Below are 24511 nucleotides of genomic sequence, written 5' to 3' on the forward strand. Positions count from 1 at the left end.
AATTACTTGAAAATATAGGATGAATTTGACGAATTTTATGTGATTATGTTTCTCAATGAAAGGTGTGACCCCGGCTATTCGGAACCGTATTGCGAAAATGTGGGTGCTAAGATAAGCTCACTCAGAGAAACGTTCAATTACCCATTGACCGTCAACTCTCCAGTTCAGGTTGGAAAATTTCACTATATTATCGGTTATAGAATGTGATATTCGACGAAGCTATCGATGTGGTAGGGCTCCGGAGGCGTCGTGGGTTTTCACTGCGGTATCGTATCCAGAGACAAAGCCATGGTTTTCGACGGTGCCGGTCCCAGAGAATTGCTCACAGTCGAGATGAACACCAACTCGACTTTGTATCTGCAGTTTAAAGTTAATCTCGGAACTGTGTCCTCCGCAAGTCGAAGTAAATGTCCAGCCATGAACGACGAAAACGAAGCTGTCCACGTCCATTTTTCTTGTAACGGAAAGTTGGATTGGTTGATCTTGAAGACCTTGACGTTCCAAGATCAGGGGTTCCCCACTAGGTAGTCCAATATTTAACCGTGTCATCGCGAACCTTTCTTGAGCAATTTACCCTGTCATTGCGTAGTCTAGTCACCGTTTCACTTCCCCAAGAATCCAGAAAGAGCTCTTGCTACTTCAAAATTTGGCAACCGAGACATTCGGGCTCTGGTTTGGATGTCTGGGCCATCGACGACTTGTACTTGACACCCTATTTGACGGACGTCGTCGAGGAAGATTTCGATTCGGTGGACGTGAATGGTATCTCAGAAAACGTTATGTTAAACTACAAAGACGGTCTTATACAGGAATATTGCCAGTCGAGGAATCTCAGTTTAGTGTGAGTTTTATCACAATCAAACATTTTAACGCGATATTAACGCTAGTACGTTGGTTTTCCCTTAGTCTGCACGACTTATCATCTTTTTTAGAATTGGGGCAGATTGCTATCAACCCTCAAGCGACGTTACAGTTCGATTTGGTCATGGGTTCGAACTGTAAGGGTTCCAGGAACGCAACAGTTAGTAAGACCCATACGTATTTGAAGATTTTTACATCTTCAGATGCAGGATGGACGTATTGAATGTGGTCAATTGCAGATGTCCAAAGGTTTCGAAATTCTCGCGGAGCTTTCCGTAGATTCTGGCAATACTTGGAATCTCATTTACGATCCGTGTGTCCGCGGAAATCAACGCTATACCAATAAGTACTCGAGGTCCAAAATCAACAGGCAGACGTGTCTTCGTGGTCAGTCGGTTGTTGGTACTATCTACCATTCCTCTGATTTCGTGACGTGGCGACGAGTGACCATTCCATTACCTAAGAAAGCCGTCTCGGAGAATGCCAAAGTTAGATTTCGTCCCAAGCTCAGTTCTTTGGCTATCAACGAAGTCGTTTGGGCCGTGGATAACATCTACTTGGGTCCGTCTTGTCCCGAGTTTTGTAACGGTCACGGAAGATGCGTCGTTAGAGGGACGTGCCTGTATGTTAGCCTTTCAAAAATCCCCAATACCTCTTCGTTTTAACGAATTGATTATTTGAAGTTGCGACGATGGGTTCCACGGAACAACGTGTCTACCCCTCGAGAAACTGAAAAAGAAGAAATTTAGATCCAGGAATATCTCCAAAAGATCTTTGAAAAACGAGGGATTCGAATTGAAAGGGGCGGAAATAGCTTCTGTGGAACAGCGATGCGCCGATAGACTCGTCTCCGATTCGCCAATTTTATTCTTCGAGGTATTCTGTTTTTAGGCTTTTTGATCATCTGGGTGTATCTTTTAATGATTGTAATGGTACTCTGGTGTTAGGACAACGAGCGCTACTTGTCCACCCCGGAAATCGATTTGAGAGACAGCCAATTCGTGCAGTTTTTCATTCAAATTGGCGGGAACGACTGCGTGAACGCCACTGGACCCCAAGAAGGAGTTCTTCTAGAATATTCTTTAGATGGTGGTACGGTCTATAACGTCCTCAAAGAAATGGAACCGGAAGATCATCGAAAGATGAAGTAATAATAGTTTTAATTTTTCCTTTTTTTTCGGGACGCGGTTTTAAGATTAAACGGCACTTTAACTTAAAGGTTGAAGTACGTCCACCTGCCACCGGAAACGTACAGCGCCCACACGAAACTTCGTTGGTGGCAACCGAGTCATTCCGGCTTGAACCGGGATCAGTGGACGTTAGATGGTCTCTATCTGGACTCTGGTATCGCCGTGCAAGGAGACGCTTCCGCCTCGGTTCGAAATCTTCCCGCAATTTTCACAGTCGCCACGCATTACACCATCGATGAATTTTGCTATGTAAACGATTCGTTGATTGTCGATGGTCAGGGTTTGAGGTTTTTGGTGACCCGGCCGATAAAATGGACACCAGGCAACGTCATTTTTTTCGAGGTTTGTCTCGTTGTTCATTTGTTCAATCAGTCGAGAGGTTTAGTTTTTATGTAAATTTTTAAAATCAATAGATTTCGGTTGGGTGTTCCGTAAAGTACGACCCAAAAGACGACGTTCTATTAGAATATTCAAACGACAATGGTGAAAATTGGCAAAGGCTTCCCATTCGGAATGTCAACGGCGAGATGGGCTCTGTACAAGTTGAGTATTACATCTTCAGAAGCGGCGTTCAGGGTTTTTGGTCTCGGGTTTTGGTTCCAATGAGCGAAGAGTTCGACGGAGAGGTTACGCTGCGATTGGTCCAATACGCCGATGACGCCGTGGCATTTTCCAAATCTAGATCGCAACCCGCCAACTTCGCTATTAGGGACTTTTTCGTCGGACCTCGTTGTGACGGCGATTGCTCGGGACGCGGAGATTGTACCAACGAAGGCTGTCGTTGCGACCTCGGATTCAAAGGTATCACACTTTTTATTGTTAAACTGATATTTAACGTAGTCACGATTAACTGGTTTTACAAGACAGCAACGCCTGCGCACCTGACAACCCTAAATATTTGACGAATTTTTTGGATACCTTCGATGGTGTAAATTGCGCTTCCGATTGGAAATACGTTGTTGGTGGTACTTGTAGCCTCGGTTGCGGGGTTTTGGCTTCCGGTAAATCCTTGTACTTTGGGGGAATTGGTCTAAGAGAAGCCGTCACTTTCGAATTCAATACTACGGGCATCGAGTAAGTCTTTCTTTCAACGTTACGACTACCGCCGGTGTTATGTTTTGATTGGTACACGTTGATTGCAGATACGTGCATTTCGTAGTAAAATTGGGTAGTGGCGGTAACACGCCCGGATGTCGTTTGGCTAAAAACCGCACGGATAATGTCTTTGTTGATTTTTCGGCCAATGGTGGTTTGACTTGGTTGGGTCTTTTGGAATTGGACTATTCGGGTCTTGTCGAAGGTCCAAATCCCGTCGCTCTACAACTTCCCGCAAAAGCCAGAACGGAAGGAATTAGTTTTCGTTGGAGGCAAAAAGTATCTCTCGCGCTCTCGAATGGTCAGTGGCACCGCGACGAAGGCGCCGAATGGGCTTTAGACAATGTTCTGGTACGTGAGACTGCTCGTATGGAAAGTTCATTTCAAGACGACTTCGCTTCTGGATTGAACGGCGAAACGGGTTTGGTTTGGTATCGGGTTCAGAGCGGCCAAATTCGCTCCAGCTGTCGCGAGAATGGCGAGTCCATCGTCTTCAAAGATGAATCCGAATCCGTCCTGGAAAGTGAGATTTTCTTAGTATGGTTTCCATTTTGTATATTAAGTTATCATTGTAATTGATTAGAAATAACTCCCCTGGCCGAAACGTGGGACTTCAACCTATCAGTAGCTGCCTTTTTGCAATTCGAAATTAACTTGAACTGCCAAGATTCTCAGAACTTCAAAAAGTACTCCAGTAAAGAGGTCGCTGTAATCGTTCAGTATTCCGCGGACAGGGGGAAAAGTTGGAAGGACGTTGTCCCCGAATGCTGGCCTCCAGAGTGCCCCGTCCTTTACGATTTGCTTCCAGGGTCTAGAATGATTCCCACCATGTACTCTACTTGGACCAGAGTCAATCTTTATTTGACCGAAGACATAACGTGAGTTTGAACGATTCCAAGTTTCGCGTATACATTGAAAATTACCTTAGAAGCGACTTGGGCCCGTTACGTAGGTCACTATCGACGGTCCGATTTCGATGGATTTCCTCAAGTACCGCTTCACTAAGTTGGTCTCTTGATAATGTTTACTTGGGTGATGGTTGTCCCTGGATGTGTTCGGGACACGGGACTTGCCTTAATACTAATTGCACGTGAGTTTTTTATTGAATCACTTAAAATATTTTTTATAAAATGACAGATTTGAAATATTTCTTTGGCCTACAGATGTGATTCTGGTTACGGTGGCAAACACTGCGTACCGGTAAAGCCGAAACCAAAGGTTTTCAGGGACCATTTTGACGTTGCAAATAGGAAAAATTCCAATCTGTGGTCTGCTATTTCTGGTGCAGATGTCAGTCTCTCTTGCGGTGTTCTGGTGGCAGGCTCAGCTTTAGTTTTCTACAAAGTAGGGTTTTAATGTTGGTTTCGAGTCAGTGTTTTAAAGACGTACGTTATGGTATTGTTCGTTGAAGGATGAACCCAGGATGGCCATCACGATTGATTTGGACTTGTCCTCGGCAGCCTACGTTCAGTTTTATTCTAAATACGGCTGTACGGTTCCAGTTAGCAAGGACCATCCGATAGTATACTTGCAGTTCTCGAATAACGGAGGAATATCTTGGCATACCATTAAGGTTCTGGAAAAAGTATATAATTAGTACAATTCCTTAGGCTAATTACGATAATATACGACGAACAGGAGCTACAGCTGTCGTTGGAAACCATAGAGTATCATTACTATAGCTTGAAGAATATCAAGGACCTACATACCAATTCGGCTAGGATAAGGTTCTTGCAAAAACCGTACTATGGTTAGATATCTTACTTAATCCACGCAATTAAATATGTACTAATTCATTATGACTCGTTAAGGTAAAGGGCTAGTTGATTGGTCCATAGACGATTTGATCATTTGGGGCTCAGGCGATATTCCATCCTCCCTGGAAGATTCTCTCCAAGTTGAACCAAATTCTAAATTGTGGCTAAGTTGGCCTGGTTCAAAATCTAGCGGACAAATGTCTTGTGCCAAGTTAGCGTTTTTCTATATTAAAATGTTAGCTCTCGTTGATATGGATAAAATTTCATAGTAAGGACAAAGGGTTAGTGTTTGATGCCACGGAAGGGTTTCGGTCCTTAACTTCCGTTGAACTGAATCTTCCGGAAAATAGCAACATTAAATTCGACGTGAGTTGCGTAACTTGGTTAATTTCGTTGATGGTAATCGCTCTAATCGACTTTTAACTGGCGGTTAGATCATAGTAGGCTGCGACACAAACATGGACGTTCAACATCCGATCAGTTTGGATTATTCCGTAAATGGTGGGTTGGCTTGGGCTCCTGTCCTTGGTAATTGTATCGCCGAAGACGCCAAAGATGAAGTAACTTCCTGTTCCGCCGAACCAACGAGATATTTTAGCGGTTCTGGTGTAGTTGGTCAATGGAGAAGAGTTACTGTACCATTAAATCACATAAGACTGTGTGGGTGAGTTTGTGCTTACTTTTCGAATGCAATTATACACTTTGAAATTTTTTAAGATATCACTGTCATAAATAGCTCGATTCGATTTCGATGGACCCAAGGTTTCGTCAATTTGAAAGATGCCGCTCCGACTTGGGCTTTGAGGAATATCTATGTTGGTCCCGGAAAGTGTCATACTTGTACGCCGTTGACAATTATCACAAAACCTTTAGCAGGACTCAAAGAAGAATTTGAAAGTAATGACTGCTTCGTCGTAAGATTTAAATATGAAGTAACGTCTACGATTTGTAGGTTCCGAAATAAATTCTAACTTTTGGAGTCGTTGGAATGGAGCCGAAATATCCCAGAGCTGCGGTGTACTCGCTTCCGGAAGTAGTCTCGTTTTTAGGTTTCAAGGTGAAAGGGTTTTGGTTACGCAGCCTCTCGATTTGACACGCAGTAGGTGAGGTATTTATATTACTTCAGTTTTCAATTTACGAAAAACGTTGCCATTTATTTCGTTTCTATTCTGGAAGTGTTGTACAGTTTCACTTAAGACTTGGCTGCGGAATCACCAATAATAGATTTGAGAGTCACTCGCGGCTGTCCCAAGTTTTGTTGTCTTATAGCGTCGATGGTGGATTGACGTGGTTTTTCCTATCGGCAGAATCAATTAACTTCAGCAAGGCCCGAAAATGGTCTGGTTCCGATTTGATAGCAGTCGAGTTACCTCAAGAATCCAAATACAACGGTACAATTTTGAGGTGGTGGCAGCCTCCACTTCCTGGGAATATCAGTTTTACCATGGATTGGGCCTTGGACCAGGTGACTCGCGGTGGAAATATTTTGTCTAATTGTTCGGGAGTTGATAGAATCGAATATCTTAGATTTATATCGGTGGCTTCTCGTACAATGACCTCCAAGATAACGCGCTTCGAGATGACCCTTTTGGCGGTGGCTTGGACCAGCCCGACAATACGTTCATTCAAGTCAGTGGTGCTTCCAATAAAGACAACTTTTGTGGAGAGCCTGGTGGTGCCGGTGTATTGCTCTTTATTGGTGAGTTCAAAAGGTGTCCGGTTGAATTGACTCCGAGACTCTGTTGATTTTCAGGTGGAGATGAGAATAAGTACGCCATCACGGGGGATCTAACTGTGACGCCGTCTTCCTATCTTCAGTTTGAGTTGGCCATGGGTTGTAGGCAAAGCGATTCTTGCTATAGTGAGTTTAGATCATTGTTTCTTTGAAAATATCTTTAATCCGTTTGCACTCACTTGTCAGACGTGAGCTTGGAGTTCAGTACGGACCGTGGAAGGTCCTGGCAGAAGGTATTTGAACTTTGCTCTCCTTCCCATCCTTGGTGCAACAGGTACAGTGAAGGAAGTACTTATCTGTCTTCGATTAAGTATCACAAACAACGTGTTTACGTGGCTATGCCTCCCGAAGTTACTAAGTAAGCCTTAAAAATAGTTGTCATTGATTTTCCGTTAATAATGGCGTTTTTGTACCTAGTTTCGGTTCCGTTCGATTTCGTTTGATTCAAACGTACAATAAACAAGGCTGGAGTGAGCCTTGGTCTGTGGGTAAATTTTCCCTGGCTTCAACAGCGTTTTGTCTCAACATGTGTTCTGGTCGAGGGGAATGTCTTAATAGGAAGTGCCTGTTGGTTATAATGTGTTAGTATTATCACTGGAAGGGTTGGTTTTGATGTATTTTCACTGATCGTAGTTGCGATAATAACTGGATGGGCTCCAATTGCGAAAGTACTCTGACCCTACCATCCGAAATTATAGACGAATTTACTAAAGTTATGTCCGATTTGTGGAAATTGAGCAGTGGTGGTGTAGTATCGGACCTGTGCGGTCCCATGCCTTCAGGAAGCGCCTTGCATTTCTATGGGGTATGTGCATTTATTATTCAAAATGTAAATACGAGTTCGAAATAATTTATTAAAATTTCAGGGCTGCGTCCGATTATTGGAAACCGTAGACTTAGATTTAACCAAGGCTTCCGTCATCCAGTTTTCCTTAAAGTACGGTTGTATCTCCAACCCGACCGGCCTCAGAGACGAGAATGTGCTCTTACAATGGTCCTCGAATTCTGGCGCAACCTGGACTACCATAGCAGAGTTTGACCAGATCTATTACAAAACATCTAGGTAGGTAATTCTAAAAGTATTGTGGTAGTTTATTGTAAATTAGTAGCACTTTGTTCCCTTCTAAGGCAAGTCAGTTTGTCCATTGACGAGGGTCTGAAATTAAACGGCATTCGATTCCGTTTCTGGCAACCTAGTCATCCTGGCAGGGCATTGTCTGATTGGGCAGTGGACGACTTCTTCATCGGAGATTCTGTCTCCGTTCTCAAGGGATACTCCGCGTCTGTCGCGCTAGAATCATTTTGGTTGAGGCTGCAAAATGGTAAAATTGAAAACGGAGTTTGCGGGGATTCGGTAAAAGCGTTAGTCGCGGTGTCATCGGTTAAAGAGTCTGCCGTTGTTGAAACAAAAGATATGTACGTAGTGGTTGGAGATGTCCTGCATTTTGAGGTCTGTTGAGCGTAATTTATATTTCTCATTATTTATTACTTATACGTGAATGGCTTTAGATAAGAGTTGGCTGTGATGAAGCGAAAAACTTATGGGGATCTGTTAGACTCGATTATTCTAAAAATTTTGGTCGTAGTTGGGCAATGGTTGAGTCATCTTCTGTGTTTTACGGTGAAGGTCGCTGGATTAGCGTCAAATACGACGTAGGCAAAGCATTGTCCAATAAGTAAGCTTCTTTAGATTAGAAACGTTTCTTACAATTTCGCTTAACTTTAATTGAAATATACGGTTGTTCGCAGAACCATTAGGTTTCGTTGGACGCAAGATGCGGTTCAAAATGCTCCAGATTGGTTTATCGGTAGCGTTTACGTTGGACCTCACTGCACTTGCGGTTACAGCAACCTTAACGGCGTTTGGACTTGTGAGAAGTGTGAGGCTGCTTCTAATATTGTAAGTTTTAGACCTTGAGGTGCTGGTAGGTTATTATGCTAATAGCGCCTTTTTGTTGAAACGAAGACGAGATTAACTGACAATTTCGAATCTGGGTTTTTGGAGGATCATCATTGGTTAAGAGCCTACGGTGTTGCGGTCACTTCCGTCGACCGTAAGACTGGTAATAAGGTAGCGCTATTTCAAGGTGTAACTTCCTTCTTGGAATCTGTTGATTTAGACTTGAGAGGAGCGGCGTAAGATTATTTTACTTAGATATTTATGAAAGTGTCTAAGTAACATTTTGCACTTCAGATTCGTTTCGTTCACCATTAACTTTTTGATTCAAAGTAATAATCACATCCCAAAGTGTGAGGTTCGTTTAGCTGTCTCAAATGATGGAGGTACATTTTGATATATTATAAATTGTACTAAGACCTTTTTGGTAATGTATAAATATATTTTAGGTCTTAAATGGTCTGTTCTCCGATCCTTTCCAACCAGGGAATCCGGTACTAAGAGGGTGTTGACTTTATTAGAGTCGGTTTCCAATAGCAATAGAACACGATTTCGATGGTCCTTGATGGTAGCTCCTTTAAATGAAGGTCACCTTGGGAATACCGAAGCTGTTTCTGGTATTAATTGGTCTTTAGACGACGTCATAGTGGGAGGGTCCAGAATCAACCCATCCGCCCTGTTTGAAAGATTCGGTGACTCCTTCGAAGCGAGTAATTTTTGGTTTTGGACTTCTGGTAAAGTCAAGTCCAACTTTTGTAATCGTCTCGAAAGTTCTATGGCGTTTGAATCCGCAATTCAATCAAGCGTAACATCGAGGCAACTTATAGTATCCAGTGGTTTTATGATTCAGTTTAAAGTAATTGTTGACCATACCTAAGGTTTGGTATATTCCTAATTGTCCCTTTCTTAATTTACAAACAAAAGATATCTGTTGGTTGTGGACGCAATTCTAGCGATCAGACGTGCGATAATGGTGATAAAGTGGTTTTGGAGTACAGGACAGATCCACCTGAAGAAGAAAATCAGGACAATATATCTTGGTTGATTTCATTTCCTTCTTGTCTTCCATCTACTCGTACCGAACCTGTATCTGGTTGTCAGTCCATCGCCTATCGCGATAGCTCGATCTTTTCAAAGTCCACTCACGGTCAATGGCGAAGGGTTAGCTGGATGTTACCGGAAGAAACTTTCTCAAGGTTGGCAATGATTTCGACTCGTTTAGACTTGGACTTGAAGTAATCTTTTGCTGAATTTATCAGTATGACCCAGTTTCGTTGGCGTCAACAACGATCATCATCCAGCGCTCTTTCGTGGGCCTTGGCAGATTTATATATCGGAGAGTCCTGCCCGTTTCTCTGCAGAGGTCATGGTGATTGCGTTGAAGGTCATTGTGTTTGCGACTTTGGATATCATGGTGAAGATTGCGGTCAAACGCAACTTATTTTGCCCATTGCCTTCGAGGATATCTTCGACGGATCTATTGCGCTAAACAGTAAAATATGGGACATCGTGACTGGTGGAGGCGTCGTTAAATCTTCGTCCTCAACGTGTGGACCTCTAGTCGCGTCCTCTACAGGGTTCGGTGGCTCACACCTGTACTTTTGGGATTGCGACACCAGACAGGCCGTCACACAAGCTTTGGATACTTCCGGAGCCAGGTAATTAATTTATAATCTAGAAATAGGCTTGGCTAGGCTCAAACAAAAGGTTTAAAGAACAATTTTAAAAATCTAGAATTTGATTCAATCGTTTTAAACAGTTTTATAAAAAATAAATATTACATACAAAAAGTCTGGAACTGCGGCTCTGGATGTAATGGATGTTACATGATATTTACCAAAACAAAGGCTAGTATAAACTTGAATTGGTTTGTGGACAGTCTCTTGAAGATAGAAATTGCGCTGTGTTGATTGCGTCTTTCGCTGTATTGACAGGGTTGCTTCAAATGCATTTTGAGTTAGAAAAAGTATTTGGCATTTTACATTTTGAATGGGGAGTTTCTGGGAAACTATTTTGCATTTTGTGGGTTTGATATGTGAAAAAACATTTTCAAATGCTTTTTCAAAATGTTTTTACTCTGGTACCATCATTGCAGCTCTTGTAGATAAAGTTTTTCTGCTATTAATCATAGATGGCGGTACTCAGTTACTCACTTACTCGGAAGCAGACAAGCATTCGTACAGTGCCACCGCTTTATTTCTCACACTGGCTGCGAGAATAGTTTTGAAATCTCTACGTAATTATTATTAATTATTAATTAATAATTAATAATATTAATTAATTATTAATAATTAAAATATAAGTAAACTGAGTGCATATGTAAAAACATTTCGCAGTTTGAAAAACCATTTTAAAAATGCATTTTGTATTTTTGTTTTGAGCTGCAAAAACCTTTTTACATTTTTCATTTAGAAAAATCAATTTTCAAAATGCATTTTGTATTTTGCATTTTGAGTTATGGAGGAAGTATTTTGCTATTTAAGTTATGGAGAAAGTATTTTGCTTTTTGAGTTATGGAGAAAGTATTTTGAACCACTTTGTGTATAATTGGTGGTTTTCCTCGGCATAACGGCGATAAATTTTAGATTTCTTTAAAATGTGCCTAAGTCTAACTTGGAAACGCTAACAAATGAAGACTGAATATTCATAAGCACGCGAAGCCGCGAGTTTGAAACACGCGGTCTATTTTTCGCACCCGAACTTTCAATGTGCACTACTTCTTTGGAAGAATGGTTATGTAATAATATCGAAATTTATTGGCTGATAATTTTACGAAACGAAGCTATTGCGCCATTACTTGGCCAATATCACGTCAACCACGATCCAAGCGGGTCGCAAGCTTTAGTCACAGACTTTTTGCATGTAATATTATTTATTTTTGGTTTTATGCAGTGTTGGACATGTTTCATTTTAAGCCAACTTTTAAAAAAATGTTTTGTTTTATGCAGTTTTAAACATGTTTTTATTTTAGGCCAATTCTTCAATAATATTTTGGTTATGTGGAGTTTCAACACGTTTTATTTTAGGCCAACGTTTCTAGAATGTTTTGGCTTTATTTAGTTTTAATCATGTTTTTTATATTAAGCTAGTTTTTCTATTGCATGCAAAGTTAAATAAACTGAAGAGTTTAAAATACGTTTCAAACAAGACTTTCGTTTTAGTTGGATTTAAAATCAATTTAAAACAATAACCCTTTAAATAAAAGATCAATCATAGCCAATTATATAATTTGTGCTGCTGCGACTGGACATGTAACTAGTTTTTCTAACAGTCTATGGTTTCTCTTTATACTGCCAAAGCTGAGAATTTTCTTTGCATAGATCTGGCAGAATTTTACAACCCGGGGGCAAGACAGTCAGAGAGGGGTTTATTTAAGCACCTATTGACCGCAAAAAACTTTTTTTTAACCCTTATATAAATTAGCCGTGCTTTTTCATTTTGGAGGGTCTATGGTAGACCCCGACGCGACGCCGCAAAATTGTGACCGGCGGCGGCGATCCGGTAATTTTTTTGGCGGCGGCGGCGTTTATATGAAATTTCGTTTTCATTGTAGGACGTTATAGCAATCCCTTTTCTATGAGTTTAAGTCGTTCGCGTAAGCACCTAGATAATTAACTTTTATTTGCAAAACCAAAGTAATAATTGAAATGTGATAAAGAACTACATTTTAGTTACAGCTGCAACGGAAAATCTGGTAGCCCTGTTAAAAAATATTATAAACCATCGGGGCGTGCCGTTTAAAATCGTTCAGCGGCAGCGGCGCGAAAAAACGATCGGCGTCGACGGCATGCCAGCGCCTACATCGGCGGCATCGGGGTCTAGTCTATAGTTAAATTCTTAATAGCACCAATAAATATCTAAGTTCTATTGTTTTAGTAAATTGTCGTTTGTGTTGAAAATCGGAAGCGGCGATTCCAACTCTGGTTGTCATTTGCTCAAACACAGTTCCTCCGTTTCCTTGGCCGACAAGGCCGTCTTCCTGCTGTTCAGCGTGGATGCTGGCAGCACGTGGAATCTCATCTCCAGCTACGATGCCTCCACTTTCGCCGATGTAAGTGTACCATCTCAACGAACACTCTTGTAACGGTTTATTTTGCCATGGTTGCCCTAAATACATATGTTCTTGATAATTTCGCCGGCACTTACCGATAATTGTAACGAAGCGAATTAATTTTATCGTGGTATGTTCGTTAGTTACTAATGATATCATGTCAAGGTTGCCACACGTCAGGGAAAACAGGGAAATCAGGGAAAAGTCAGGGAATTTAAGAATGGACCTAAAAAGTCAGGGAAATGTCAGGGAAGTTTTAGAATTTTAAAAAGTCAGGGAAAAGTCAGGGAATTAAATTTTATTTGGCACTTTTTTAAGGTTATTTTTTTAGACCAGATCTATGACAAATTCTATGATTTTCATTTATTTCCTTGAAAGTTAGGCTAATTTTTTTCAACATTGCATCAACCTTTTTCCTGAAATATATGTTCATTAAAATTTATTAACTTCTAATAAAAGTCAAATATAAAATAAAAATTTGGCCTTAAAAAGTCAGGGAAAATCTCTTAAAATGGTCAGGAGAAACAGGGAATAGTCAGGGAATTTGAATATCAAAATTTTGTGGCAACCCTGCATGTGCAGATAATCTGCTACATGACTATCCGAATTTATCGGTTTTGACATAAATAACATAATAACAATAAGTATGAAGCTCTCACTTGGACTCGCAACCAATCTGAGTAGTTTACATGTATTGTAGGGGCTCTGCTGAGAACTAAACCAAGATAGCTCAACAACTGGGAAAGCCAGTTCGGTGATAATTGTTTTATTATTGGCATACTTATTGATATTATGTTGCTTATGGTTTTGGTGATTTTATGTTACGAAAACCTTATAATATAGAACTTGTATTACAATACACCTCACAGATGTCGAGAAATCGAATCGTATCGCGTTCGAAGCAGAATGCTAATATTACCATAATTATCTTCTATGGCAGGAATCCATACCTCTACTTGGAACGCTTATCCTGCCGTATCGCGTATAGTAAGATCATTCTGACGGCTTTGGCCCCGCCTACGAGAGAAAAAATCCCCTCTCACGTTGTTGTTTGTTAAGTTAACATAGTGACGTCAAAAAACCGTCAGCCACATCGAGGCGAAAATCTGCCGCGATAAGCGTTCCAAGTAGAGGCATGAATTCCTGTCTATGGCTATAGCAGCCCTGAGAAATCTGAATGTTCACGATAGCATTGGGTTTTGGAGCTTCGCGTTTTGAAATACGTTATATAATATTTTTATTAATTTCCTTGTTTAAAGTATTATTTAACTCTTGAAGTATTGTTGCTATAGTCGACCTGAGAGACCAAGGCTTTTTCAAACCTTCAGTAGTTCTTACAAGCTAAATTCCTTAGTGCAGCTTTTTAAAGAAACGTGTTATTTTCCAGGGTAGGCAAGTGATCGCGGATCTGCCCTTGGAAGCCAAATCTCATTTGGGAGTTCAGTTTCGATGGGTTCAAGGCGCTCACGATGGAGCCGGTCACGATCAATGGGCCATTGATGACATTAGGCTAATCAGGTAGAAAGAAACATTCCTTTTTGGGGTTGTTCCGTAGGACTTTTTGGTTCATACGTAATTTTAGTTAGGCAAAATATGATTGTTCCGAAAGTAATGGCAAAGTAGTTTAGAAACTATGAATTTGGTTGAACGTGGTTGGTTAAAGCCATATAAGCTATGTAGTGTATAATAGTAGCAGTGCTATCCTCTTTTTTACTTTAAAGATGGAATTTTATTTAATTGGCAACTATAAAGCTAGGAAGTGCTGGTACTTGCATCATGGGTCGGACATTTACCAAAATCCCGTACACTTTGCCTAAAATCGTAAAATCTTTTAACTCTCTCTCTATGGTAAATTAACATTGAAATCCCAAAATAACTTCAAAAAGTAATGATAAAATCGCCAAAATTGCAACGAAATCCCGAAATCCCGTACAAAATAATGGCAAGTGTCCGACCCCTCGACTTGCATAGTTGTTTTAACAATTCTCTTCAGTGTGTAGGAAATTTTCACAACCTCTGATTTTACATAATCTGACCACCCCTTTACGAATTTCTGGCTACGTTATATACGACGCGTAATAAAATTAGATTTACCAATGTTAAAGGGCAACACGTAGTAGGGAATGATACTATGAAACATTCTATATTTTATTGATAAAAAAAATAAATATCCTTGTTGAAAACATTAAAGCCTTGACCCGTAACGCTGTGAACTTAAAAAAAAACTACCTTTTCTTTAAAACGTTGTTTTTGAAAAGTTATAAAAACGTTTGGTCCAAAATGTAGGGTAACCATTCGAGTACTACAATAGCCATTAAGTTGAAGTCGGTCCATTTTAAATACTTTGGATATAATATTTATGGTAGTGTCTGTATAATTAGCCGATCTAAAAACACGCGTGACCTTAAAAATGATTATCAATCCGATCCAATATGTGACCTTTAATTATTATTCATTTATTCGGAACGAACTGAATCCGAAGAAAATGGCTCGTATTCCCAGATGCACCTAAAAACTTAATTACAGCCAGGCCGGCTAAAATAAATTACGATACAGAAATTAAAAATAAGTAGTGCATTTTTTTATTCAACAAAGAGGGCCAAATCATACATCCGAACTTCTAGAATTACTAATATGTCCAGGACAACTTAGCCGCAACAAATTTATGTATATTTATCGATATCCTCGGGCGTTTTGGGTCCCAGTTTTACTATAGATATAATTGCGTAATCGCATTACGCATTCATACGCTCTCCTTTAAATTATCTTTTCGACGGTAATTAGCATCGTAGAATCGTAAAATGAAAGATAATGTTCTTTCTTTTATAACCGGGGAATTTAAAAAAAAGTCAATTCAACGTGTGTAAAATGTACTCGCGGATGGTGAAAATGTGACATTTGCTTGATTGGTCCGTCTGGCCCCTTCCTGAATCCCTGGTGATTAATAACACGTTGAGGACCGAGCAGACAGACAGGAACTCTCCAAGGTCTCGGGCTTCAACGTGGCCACGTGTTGGCTCGGCTCGCGTTGTGTTTTTCCTCTACCCCCTTATTTTGCCATTTTTGTACAGATATTCACGAGACCAAAATCGCCGAGTTATTTAAAAAATCTACCTACGCTATACGTATAAGAATGGCAAATTTCCCCCCCAACCTGCCCGCCTGATTGAGTCTTAGGGCGGTGGTAATAATCGTTTCACAAGCGATAATATCTCATGTCCATAAACCACGTTTTTCACCGAATCGTGGTTGAAGTTAAGGTAACTAATCTTAAAGTTATGAAATCTGGTAATTTTCAAGTGGTATTTAAAGGACCTCACCGACAGTTGCGTACCGAGAGTATAAGGCGCCTGGTTGAAAAGTTTCAAAATGGCGCCAACCTATATACCAAGAAATTGAAAATAGCTTTGTCTTTTATCAAAGACCATGATTTTAGTCTAGACTATGCTACCTTTCACCGTTAGTTTAATATCGTCGTTGGTACGGTTTTACTGACAATTTTATATAACCTACTGATTAATTTACCAACCACAACATTAGTCCGTCGTTCGTAAGTTCGATTTTGTTCTGTATATATCATAGATATGAGATATTGTGATAAATTTTGGAAAAACTAGAAATTGATTTAGATAGAAATCTAAACAACTGAAAAATTTAAATTCTATTGAACGAATAATCAGAATTTTCACTGGTTGAAGCACCAATTGAATAAAGGTTAGGGGTGTTTTGGTGCCCCCTACAAGATAGCCAGCTTGGCACCCGGTTAAATATTAACTCCCTGAACCCGGGTCGGTACACCTCTGCTACCACTTCCTAAATTCAGGCCGGTGCGACCCTTTCAAATGTTCAAACCTCCATATAGTTTATTTCTTATAGCCTGGATTATAAGAACCACCAACCCAAGGGTTATTTGAAGTAAGACAACTACATAGTACATATAGAAGAGTTTCAATTTTACTAGTTTCCCGGAGACTAGCTCCGGAAATAGGACTAAAAATCGCCACAATATGATTGGCTATCACGTGACACGGAAAAGGAGGAGCTATTCGATATTCACACATGTTTCTACAAACACCATTAAATATTACTAGTAGTTCTGAATACGTTACCACACGAATGCTGCGATTAAATCGCCACAGCGGTGCAATACAGAACGATAACTATCAATTAGCGTTAGCACTAAGAACTAGAAAGTACCATTATAAAATCTAAAAGTGAAAATATTCCAAACTAATTATTTCAGTCGCATATTCAGTGCCATTTGACTCTGGTGATTAACCTCTAGTGATCACATTTTTCAACGATGTCGCATTAGCATTAAACTCAAGAAAGTGCCACAATATAGTTAAAAGCGACATCTGTCGAAAATATTACCGAGGGGTAAGACACTCTGCGAACTCGGTGTACACTGCCGTACCTTTGACAGTGCTAAATGGAACTCGCGAACTCTTGAAAATATGTACCTTTAACAGTGCTAAATGCTCGAACTTGGTGTACAGATTATCTGAGACTGTCTTACCCCTCGAATATTACAAACTAATTACTCCAATGATTTGGCAAAAATTTATAATTTCTGATGGAATTTACTGAAGCTTCTAAGGTTATATTGTCTAACCAAAAACCTCTACTGACGTATTTACCACCGACTCTAGGAAATCAGAACCACAAACCGGCAAAAATAATGTACTTAGCTCATTTTTGCTTTAAAACCGGCTGTATGATAATAATTTGCCGGCATTGAGCGTATATTACAACGGGTCTAGATTAATCACTCCTCTCTCCTATAGAGACCAAAATCTGGTATCTCTAGTTCCAAATCAGAGATAAACGGTTAATTTCCCTCTCGTGAGCCGGCTTCACGTGTTGCCTGTCATTCGCTAAGTCTATTACCGAAAGTTATCTCATGGAAAAAATAGACTAGTTTTGTCAGTTACCTTATTGGATAATTATTCCCTCTCTCAACTCAGTTTCGCGCTGACAATGAAGTACGCGTTTAAGCTTCACACGTTTTGTTACGGGATATAATTGACCTTAGATTTCTCGTTTAGGGATATTTAAATCGAAAATTTTTTTTTGCGTAGCTCGCGCGTTCTACGAAATAATGGTGTCATGGTCTTCTGGTCAGGGTGCAAAACCTTTAATTTTTCTCGGCCAACGCGAAGAAGGGGTTGCGTTACTCGCGTCCAAACATTTCTAATACTTTTACCAAAATATACGTTGCCATTTTAATGGTTTTTGGTGTGGTATGCGGAAGACAATATCTATTAATTTAATATTAATAAAATGATTGTCTTTGGTACTATTGTTAACAGATTTTTAAGGGAGAGAATTAATTATGATTACGGGTGTCTCGGTATGTTTTTTTTGTAATGGTATCTCGGTTCCATGTATTTTTTCAAATACTATCATTATGATAGTGGTTACCCTGATATTAATTTTTTCGCAATGTTTTTATCGTGATGAAATGATATTTTAGATTGGCTGTATTTTGTAAGAGTATTTGTTATACGAAGGCGGCTGTTATGGGACGGGTTTTTATCAAGGAAGATAGTGGTACGATTTTATCCTTTTAATTTTTTTTTCAATTTAATTTAAATATAGTATAAACCCAACTTGAGTAAGAATGTTGTTGACTCTTGTATTTTAATGGTTATCTTTATATCTTTTGTTATTTTATATTTTTTCCTATATTTCTGAAACAGTTTTATAAAATCATATAAGTGGGAAATAATGTGGTAAATAATGTGGTAAATAATGTGGTTAATTATGTGGTTAATTATGTGGTAAATTATGTGTTAAATAATGTGGTAAATAATGTGATAAATAATGTGGTAAATAATGTTGTAAATAATGTTATGGTATAAAATGATAATTTTAATTGATAAATAATGGTAGATAATGGTAAATAATATTTCTATGAATTATATACTTAGAGTATTTAAAACTTAAACCTACATTTATGGAGATAAAACCTTTAATATTTAGAACAGACTTTTAGAGTAATCAAAATGAAAATTAAGATTTTCTACAGTTGATATATTTATTTTTGAAAGATTTCTTGATTTCACATATTATTATACAATATACACCAATATTTACAATTATTTATTATTATTTACCATAATTACCATTATTTACCAGTGCTATGCGCAATGTTCCAAAAAAGTGGTATTTTTGGAATACTGTCGAATATTTCCTATATTTTTAGCAATTTCGGTCTAAACCTAACTGATAAAATTTTGAAAAGATTTACACTGCAACAAAATATATATTTAATTTGTACTTTTTATTTTTGAGCACTATTTGCTGGAAACCCTGAAAGTATATACTAATTTTTTGTTTCTGAAATACAATTAGTGCTAATTGTAAAATAGAGCTAATTGTAAAATAGAGCTAATTGTAAAATAGAGCTAATTGTAAAATAGTACCAATTGTAAAATAGTGCTAATTGTAAAATAGTGCTAATTGTAAAATAGTGCTAATTGTAAAATAGCGCTAATTGTAAAATAGTGCTAATTGTAAAGTGATTTCCTAAAAATATTACATCGAAAAATAGGGTAAATATCCCTAAGCATTGTAATGGTGTTGTCATGCGAATTACTGGATGACACCAAGATCGCGTTAATTGATACTTAGGGATAATAACTATGTTGAGATAATCAACGGTCGCTAAGGTCCAGTTATCCTCGAGCATGATTTGGGAGATGGAAAACCGTCACTAGCGTGTGCTTCAATCTCATTGGAAGACGTTAGCTACAGGGAACCAATGAGATACCCGACCGTGAAGTCGAATGGTCGAAACGCTAAGCAAAGTGATTTTACCTAATAATAAATAAATATTCTACCATCATATTTTATTATCGGTTGTAAATAAAAAAACCTGCGTTTTACCATTTGTAATTGGTTGATATTGGTTCAACCCAGATCAGATAAATAAATTAAACATTTCAGAAAGGAAAAAAAAAACCTAAAATCGCAATACGTAGAAGCAATTTGTATTTATCATGAACCTTAATAGAACTCAAAAATTTTCAATCTGGAGAATGTACTCCTTGAAAATATTTATGATTGATTGAGATTTTCGACTAACGCCCATTGTTGTAACAGTTGGTTGGAGAATTAATTTTCCTTTCGCCCTTTTGTTAAGTTCACGAACAATGTAATAAACCTTTCTATTTTCTTTTTAAAAAAACGTACACGTTAAAAGGAATTTAAACTTTTCTCGCTGTAAAGGAATTTATCTCCTTGAAAAGCCAATAACGATTTTTGTTCTCAAATCGAAGATGACGCGCTGCTGACTCGAGACCAAACGTGTTCTTACCTAATTTGTCCTACGATATTTTTGTAAATGTCATATTGAAAAATGTATACAGGGTGTTCAGCAGAATCTACTTCAGGTGGAAGGTTCCCGAAATTTGATATTAATCTAATGTATACAATTAGCCTTTTCAATTTACATAGAGCCACGTAGAGCTCCTAAGCTGCAAGTTAAAAAACTATAAATCTTCAAAGTTTACATTAATCAAAATTAAGCTTTAATAACTTATATCTTAAAATTGCAATTTTAAATTATTTTCAAACTATAAAACTTTAGTTAAAGGAATAACCCATTAATAAATTTACCTAACCTAGTCTTTACCCTAACTTTTTATCCAACAAACCATAAAATTGATAAAAGAATAATATTTAACTAATTAAAAATCAGAGTCAAAATGCGCATAAACAAACTTTATATAAACCTCACGTATAACCGCAATAGCTGGCTAAGATTTTTGTCTGCTAAGCAGATTTTGGTGTTTTACAAATAGCAAATCGTCTGCAGAAAATCCATCATTTCAATTAATTCAGGTTCGATCCCAGCTTGTGGCACTGGCTGAAGATTCGGAACAACTCCTTCCGCGTTAAGTTCTCTTCCACACGGGTTACAAAGCGTAGGAGGGTGGTGGCAAGCCCTACATGCCACGCGAGCCAACAGCTCCCTACACTAACTATTACCGTTAACCTCTACAAGTTTTTATGGAAGGGGAAACCGAAGAACTCGGGGAAAAACCCCTTAAACCAGTGGGGAGAGAACTTGCAAACTCAACGCGGAAGGAGTAGTTCCGAGATTTCACCCAGTGCCACAAGTTGGGATCGAACCCGGCTCCTCTCGCTGCGAGGCGTAAGCACTAACCACTCCGCCACCCCACCCCACCACACCCCACCACACCCCACCCCACCCCACCACCCCACCCCACCCCATTATAGGCTTAAAAAGCTGTTTGATGACTTGGGCCTAAGGTGCTGCCTTAATTGGGTATTAGCCTAGCTGATTATTATTATTATTGAAGTTATAGAACTTAAAGTTGATAGATTTCGTTTGTTGAAAGAATTTATTGATTTCATAAATGATTATACACTATAATTAATAAAATTGACCGTTATTTACCACTATTTACCATTATTTACCAATATTCGAAAAATTACGGTGTTTTAGGAACACTGAACGAGGTTTGCAAGAAGAGTAGCTGCCCGATTTTCACCCAACTGTTTTGAACATAAGTGTGCCCTTTGAATCAAACTGACATACTATATATTTGTAGTATCCTGGCAATGTTTAAATTCCTCCCATTTCGTGGTAGGCGGAACCATGGGCCAATAAAACATACCAAACCTACTATCGTATGTGATAGCAAAACAAAAGGCCCTGCGGCGAGAACCTGGAAAAGTCAGGGAATTCTAAAATGGGTTCAAAATTCAGAGAAAAGTTAATTGATTTTTGAGAACTAGTAAGCACATCAGGGAAATGTGAGGGAATTTAAATATGGTTCAAAATTTCGGGGAAAAGTCAGTGTATTTCAAGAACTATTAAACACATCAGGAACGTGTGAGGGAATTTAAATATGGTCCAAAATTTCAAGGAAACGTCAGAAAATTTTATAAACTAGTAAAAAAAACAAGCAATTTTAAGAGCTAGTAAAAACGTCAGGGAATTTAATTTTGGTAGCGAAGGTTTATTCAAGAAAATATAAATGAAAAATGGCCACATTTGGCTTGAAATAAGTGAGGTAAACCTGGGAATTTGAATCTGACAAACCTGTAGCAACCCTGTTCCGTATTAACCCTGTATTTTTCCGTCGAGACCAAATCCTCGTATTCACCCGGTATTTTCTAAACCAACTGTCACACGGCTAACCTTCGATTCGTTTTGAAATATGCTGTTTTATAATTTGACTTTGAGGTTCAAAATTCCTTTGTTAAAGATTGCCCTGGGCGAGCGCTGTACCGGTTAATTGCAACTTCCAATCAGCTATTCGACGCTATTAAAGGCGGGGTTTAATCCGCAGTTCCAAAGTTGCGAGTGTATCTATTAAATTTCGTACTTGATAATCAAACCGGGTTGTCTGGTCACGGAATCGCAAAACGAACAACGTGAATTCCCGCAGTACGCTCGTTTCCCGGCGTTGTTTTATTTTTAATTTTTAATCATTATTTCGTGAATATTTTGGTAATTATTGTAACGCTGAGCACCCATTATTAATTATATATTCTGCTTTTTTGGGCTGATGTTTTGCTGTTTGTGTTTGGTCTCGCGCGTTCGAGATGCTTTAGCTTAAATCTAAAAGATTATGAAGATAATTAGCGAACTGTAATTACCGTATTTCCTGAGTTTTCTTTTGTTTCAAGGAGCGTCTCTCCCCTCCCCCGAACAAATCAGGAAAATTTAACTTATTAATTTTTCGAGATTTTTGTTTGGACCCCAATTAACGTTACACGCCTGTTTTTACATTTGATTGTTTCTCGGTTTATTTTGAGGAATTAATGACATAGTCATTACGTCGGAAATTCTTTAATTATCGGTAATCTCGGCGGAAGGTGCACGATTTTGAAAGAGTTCCTTTTTTAATTTAAATGTTTTGGTTTTAATTACAGATAATTATCCATTGTGGTTTATCGGAAATCTAAGATATTATTTTAAGGTTGTGTAAAAATTTTAACTTAACGTTTTTCCCTGTCAAAGTATCAAAGTTGTTTTGTCCCTACCAAGAATTAAAGTTTTTTTAACCTTGAAGAATGTCAAAGTTTTATTTTGCACCTGCAGAGTGTAAAGTTATTTTATACGGGCAACGTATAAAAGTACTTTTTATCCCTACAAAGCTTCAACGTTTTGTTACCCCTACAAAGCATCAACGTTTTGTTACCCCTACAAAGCATCAACGTTTCGTTAGCCCTAAAAAGCATCAACGTTTCGTTAGCCCTAAAAGCATCAAAGTTTGGTTACCCCTACAAAGCATCAAAGTTTGGTTACCCCTTCAAAGCATCAAAGTTTGGTTACCCCTACAAAGCATCAATGTTTCGTTACCCCTAAAAAGCATCAACGTTTTGTTACCGCTACAAAGCATCTACGTTTTGTTACCCCTACAAAGCATCTACGTTTCGTTACCCCTAAAAAGCATCAACGTTCGTTACCCCTAAAAAGCATCAAAGTTTGGTTACCCCTAAAAAGCATCAAAGTTTGGTTACCCCTACAAAGCATCAACGTTTTGTTACCCTTAAAAAGCATCAACGTTTCGTTACCCCTAAAAAGCATCAACGTTTCGTTATCCCTAAAAAGCATCAACGTTCGTTACCCCTAAAAAGCATCAACGTTCGTTACCCCTAAAAAGCATCAAAGTTTGGTTACCCCTACAAAGCATCAACGTTTTGTTACCCTTAAAAAGCATCAACGTTTCGTTACCCTTAAAAAGCATCAACGTTTTGTTACCCCTACAAAGTATCAACGTTTTTTGTCCCGGATGTGTAACAAAGCTTTTCGTGCCTGCAAAGTATCAGAGTTTTTTAATGTCAATACAAAATATGTGTATTTTTGTCCCTGCTGAGTATCCAAGTCTCTTTTGTCCGTGGTGGGTATCAAAGCTTGTTTGGTCCCTGCCAAGTATCAAAGCTATTTTGGTCCCTGCTGAGTATCAAAGTTATTTTTGCCTCTGCTGAGTATCAACGATATTTTTGTCCCTAGCTGCCGAGTATCAAATCTATTTTTCTCTCTACAAAGTATTAAATTTTTTATTTTTGCCTCTACAAAGTATCAATAATTTTTTCCTGCAGATTATTCATAATTTAATAGAAAAGCGTTGAAAATATCTACATTGCCAACTTTAATCTCGACCGTCGTTCCCTATAAAACCAACGTGATGCTTAATGAGCAGAATATTAGTCATAAAAATGAAATGGGTGCTTTTTTTGCCTCCGAGTGCAATTAGTGGAAATTAGGAGGCATTAAGGACAATCGACTCGCGGGTAATAAGCAGAGAAATTTCGTTAATATCGCCGTACTCCGAAATTTAAATCTAAACATTTGATGAGATGGAAATCTTGGATATCTTGGTGGCGTTAGAGGTGTTTGGAGAACAATTGCCAGTGCTTTAGTTTCGCCGTCAGGGGGCGTCGGAGTGGGGGTGTCTGGCGTTTGAACTCTTTCCGAAATATCCAGTTTTGTCGGCGTCGGTGAAAGCGCCGGCGACTAACCGTGACGAGAAACCCGAATTTTGAATTTTTGATTGAAGTCTTTCCGATACAATCGCGGTTTGTTCGAATTTTTGATTGAGTTCTGTTTCTCGAATTTCTGACTAGTTTGAGACTCTTGATTTCTCTACATTGTATTCTGAAGTTTAGTTCCCTTTTTGAGTGCTGGCATGTGCTGCCATCTATTGATTTTATATCCTATAATATTCGTAAATTAATTTATTAAAATACTCAAGCCAAATAACATGTAGGAATTAATTTAATCAAAGTGAAAATCAATTGGAGGAAAAAAGGGGGCACTAAGAATGATAAAATCAATAAAATTTAAAACAAATTGAAACGAAAATATTATTTAAATGAAATCGAAGTTTTGGTATAATAATAATCAGCTAGGCTAATACCCAAGGCACCACCTTAGGTTAC

The 24511-nt window shown here is 38.6% G+C and overlaps 3 protein-coding genes across 3 annotated transcripts in view; all 3 read left to right on the plus strand.

The window, feature by feature from the left end:
• The first annotated feature begins 1979 nt into the window (after positions 1–1979).
• On the plus strand, positions 1980–4028 carry LOC149966376 (reelin-like). Its single transcript, XM_090167527.1, has 6 exons — positions 1980–2008; positions 2081–2393; positions 2465–2852; positions 2915–3125; positions 3194–3669; positions 3730–4028. Exons 1-6 carry the CDS (start codon positions 1980–1982, stop codon positions 4026–4028), a joined length of 1716 nt encoding a protein of 571 aa, XP_090023653.1.
• Positions 4029–5094: 1066 nt separating this feature from the next.
• LOC149966377 (reelin-like) lies at positions 5095–5874 on the plus strand. Its single transcript, XM_090167529.1, has 4 exons — positions 5095–5114; positions 5173–5269; positions 5338–5567; positions 5640–5874. Exons 1-4 carry the CDS (start codon positions 5101–5103, stop codon positions 5872–5874), a joined length of 576 nt encoding a protein of 191 aa, XP_090023655.1. The 5' UTR covers positions 5095–5100.
• An 842-nt stretch (positions 5875–6716) lies between these two features.
• LOC149966378 (reelin-like) overlaps positions 6717–24511 on the plus strand; it is a 31941-nt gene continuing 14146 nt past the window's right edge. Inside the window, exons 1-15 of the mRNA XM_090171618.1 lie at positions 6717–6764; positions 6825–6996; positions 7056–7205; positions 7272–7443; positions 7505–7701; positions 7767–8088; positions 8148–8314; positions 8388–8538; positions 8605–8774; positions 8833–8921; positions 8985–9391; positions 9460–9731; positions 9795–10193; positions 12412–12586; positions 13974–14104. Coding sequence (XP_090027744.1) covers positions 6734–6764; positions 6825–6996; positions 7056–7205; positions 7272–7443; positions 7505–7701; positions 7767–8088; positions 8148–8314; positions 8388–8538; positions 8605–8774; positions 8833–8921; positions 8985–9391; positions 9460–9731; positions 9795–10193; positions 12412–12586; positions 13974–14104 — 3005 coding nt within the window. The 5' untranslated portion in view covers positions 6717–6733. The remainder of the gene's footprint in view (positions 6765–6824; positions 6997–7055; positions 7206–7271; positions 7444–7504; positions 7702–7766; positions 8089–8147; positions 8315–8387; positions 8539–8604; positions 8775–8832; positions 8922–8984; positions 9392–9459; positions 9732–9794; positions 10194–12411; positions 12587–13973; positions 14105–24511) is intronic.

This window comes from Leiobunum rupestre, chromosome 1 (assembly GCF_980474605.1).
Source record: "Leiobunum rupestre chromosome 1, qqLeiRupe1.1.hap1, whole genome shotgun sequence".
In the NCBI taxonomy this organism is placed as follows: Eukaryota; Metazoa; Arthropoda; class Arachnida; order Opiliones; family Sclerosomatidae; genus Leiobunum; species Leiobunum rupestre.

What these genes read in the sequence shown, in the direction of transcription:
- LOC149966376 (XM_090167527.1), top strand. Translation starts at nt 1,980, where the DNA reads ATGGAACCGGAAGATCATCGAAAGATGAA. An exon ending in GAAGATCATCGAAAGATGAA is followed by an intron (nt 2,009 to 2,080) that starts GTAATAATAGTT and finishes TTTAACTTAAAG; the next exon opens with GTTGAAGTACGTCCACCTGC. An exon ending in GCAACGTCATTTTTTTCGAG is followed by an intron (nt 2,394 to 2,464) that starts GTTTGTCTCGTT and finishes TAAAATCAATAG; the next exon opens with ATTTCGGTTGGGTGTTCCGT.
- LOC149966377 (XM_090167529.1), top strand. An exon ending in ATAGCAACATTAAATTCGAC is followed by an intron (nt 5,270 to 5,337) that starts GTGAGTTGCGTA and finishes ACTGGCGGTTAG; the next exon opens with ATCATAGTAGGCTGCGACAC. An exon ending in AATCACATAAGACTGTGTGG is followed by an intron (nt 5,568 to 5,639) that starts GTGAGTTTGTGC and finishes TGTCATAAATAG; the next exon opens with CTCGATTCGATTTCGATGGA.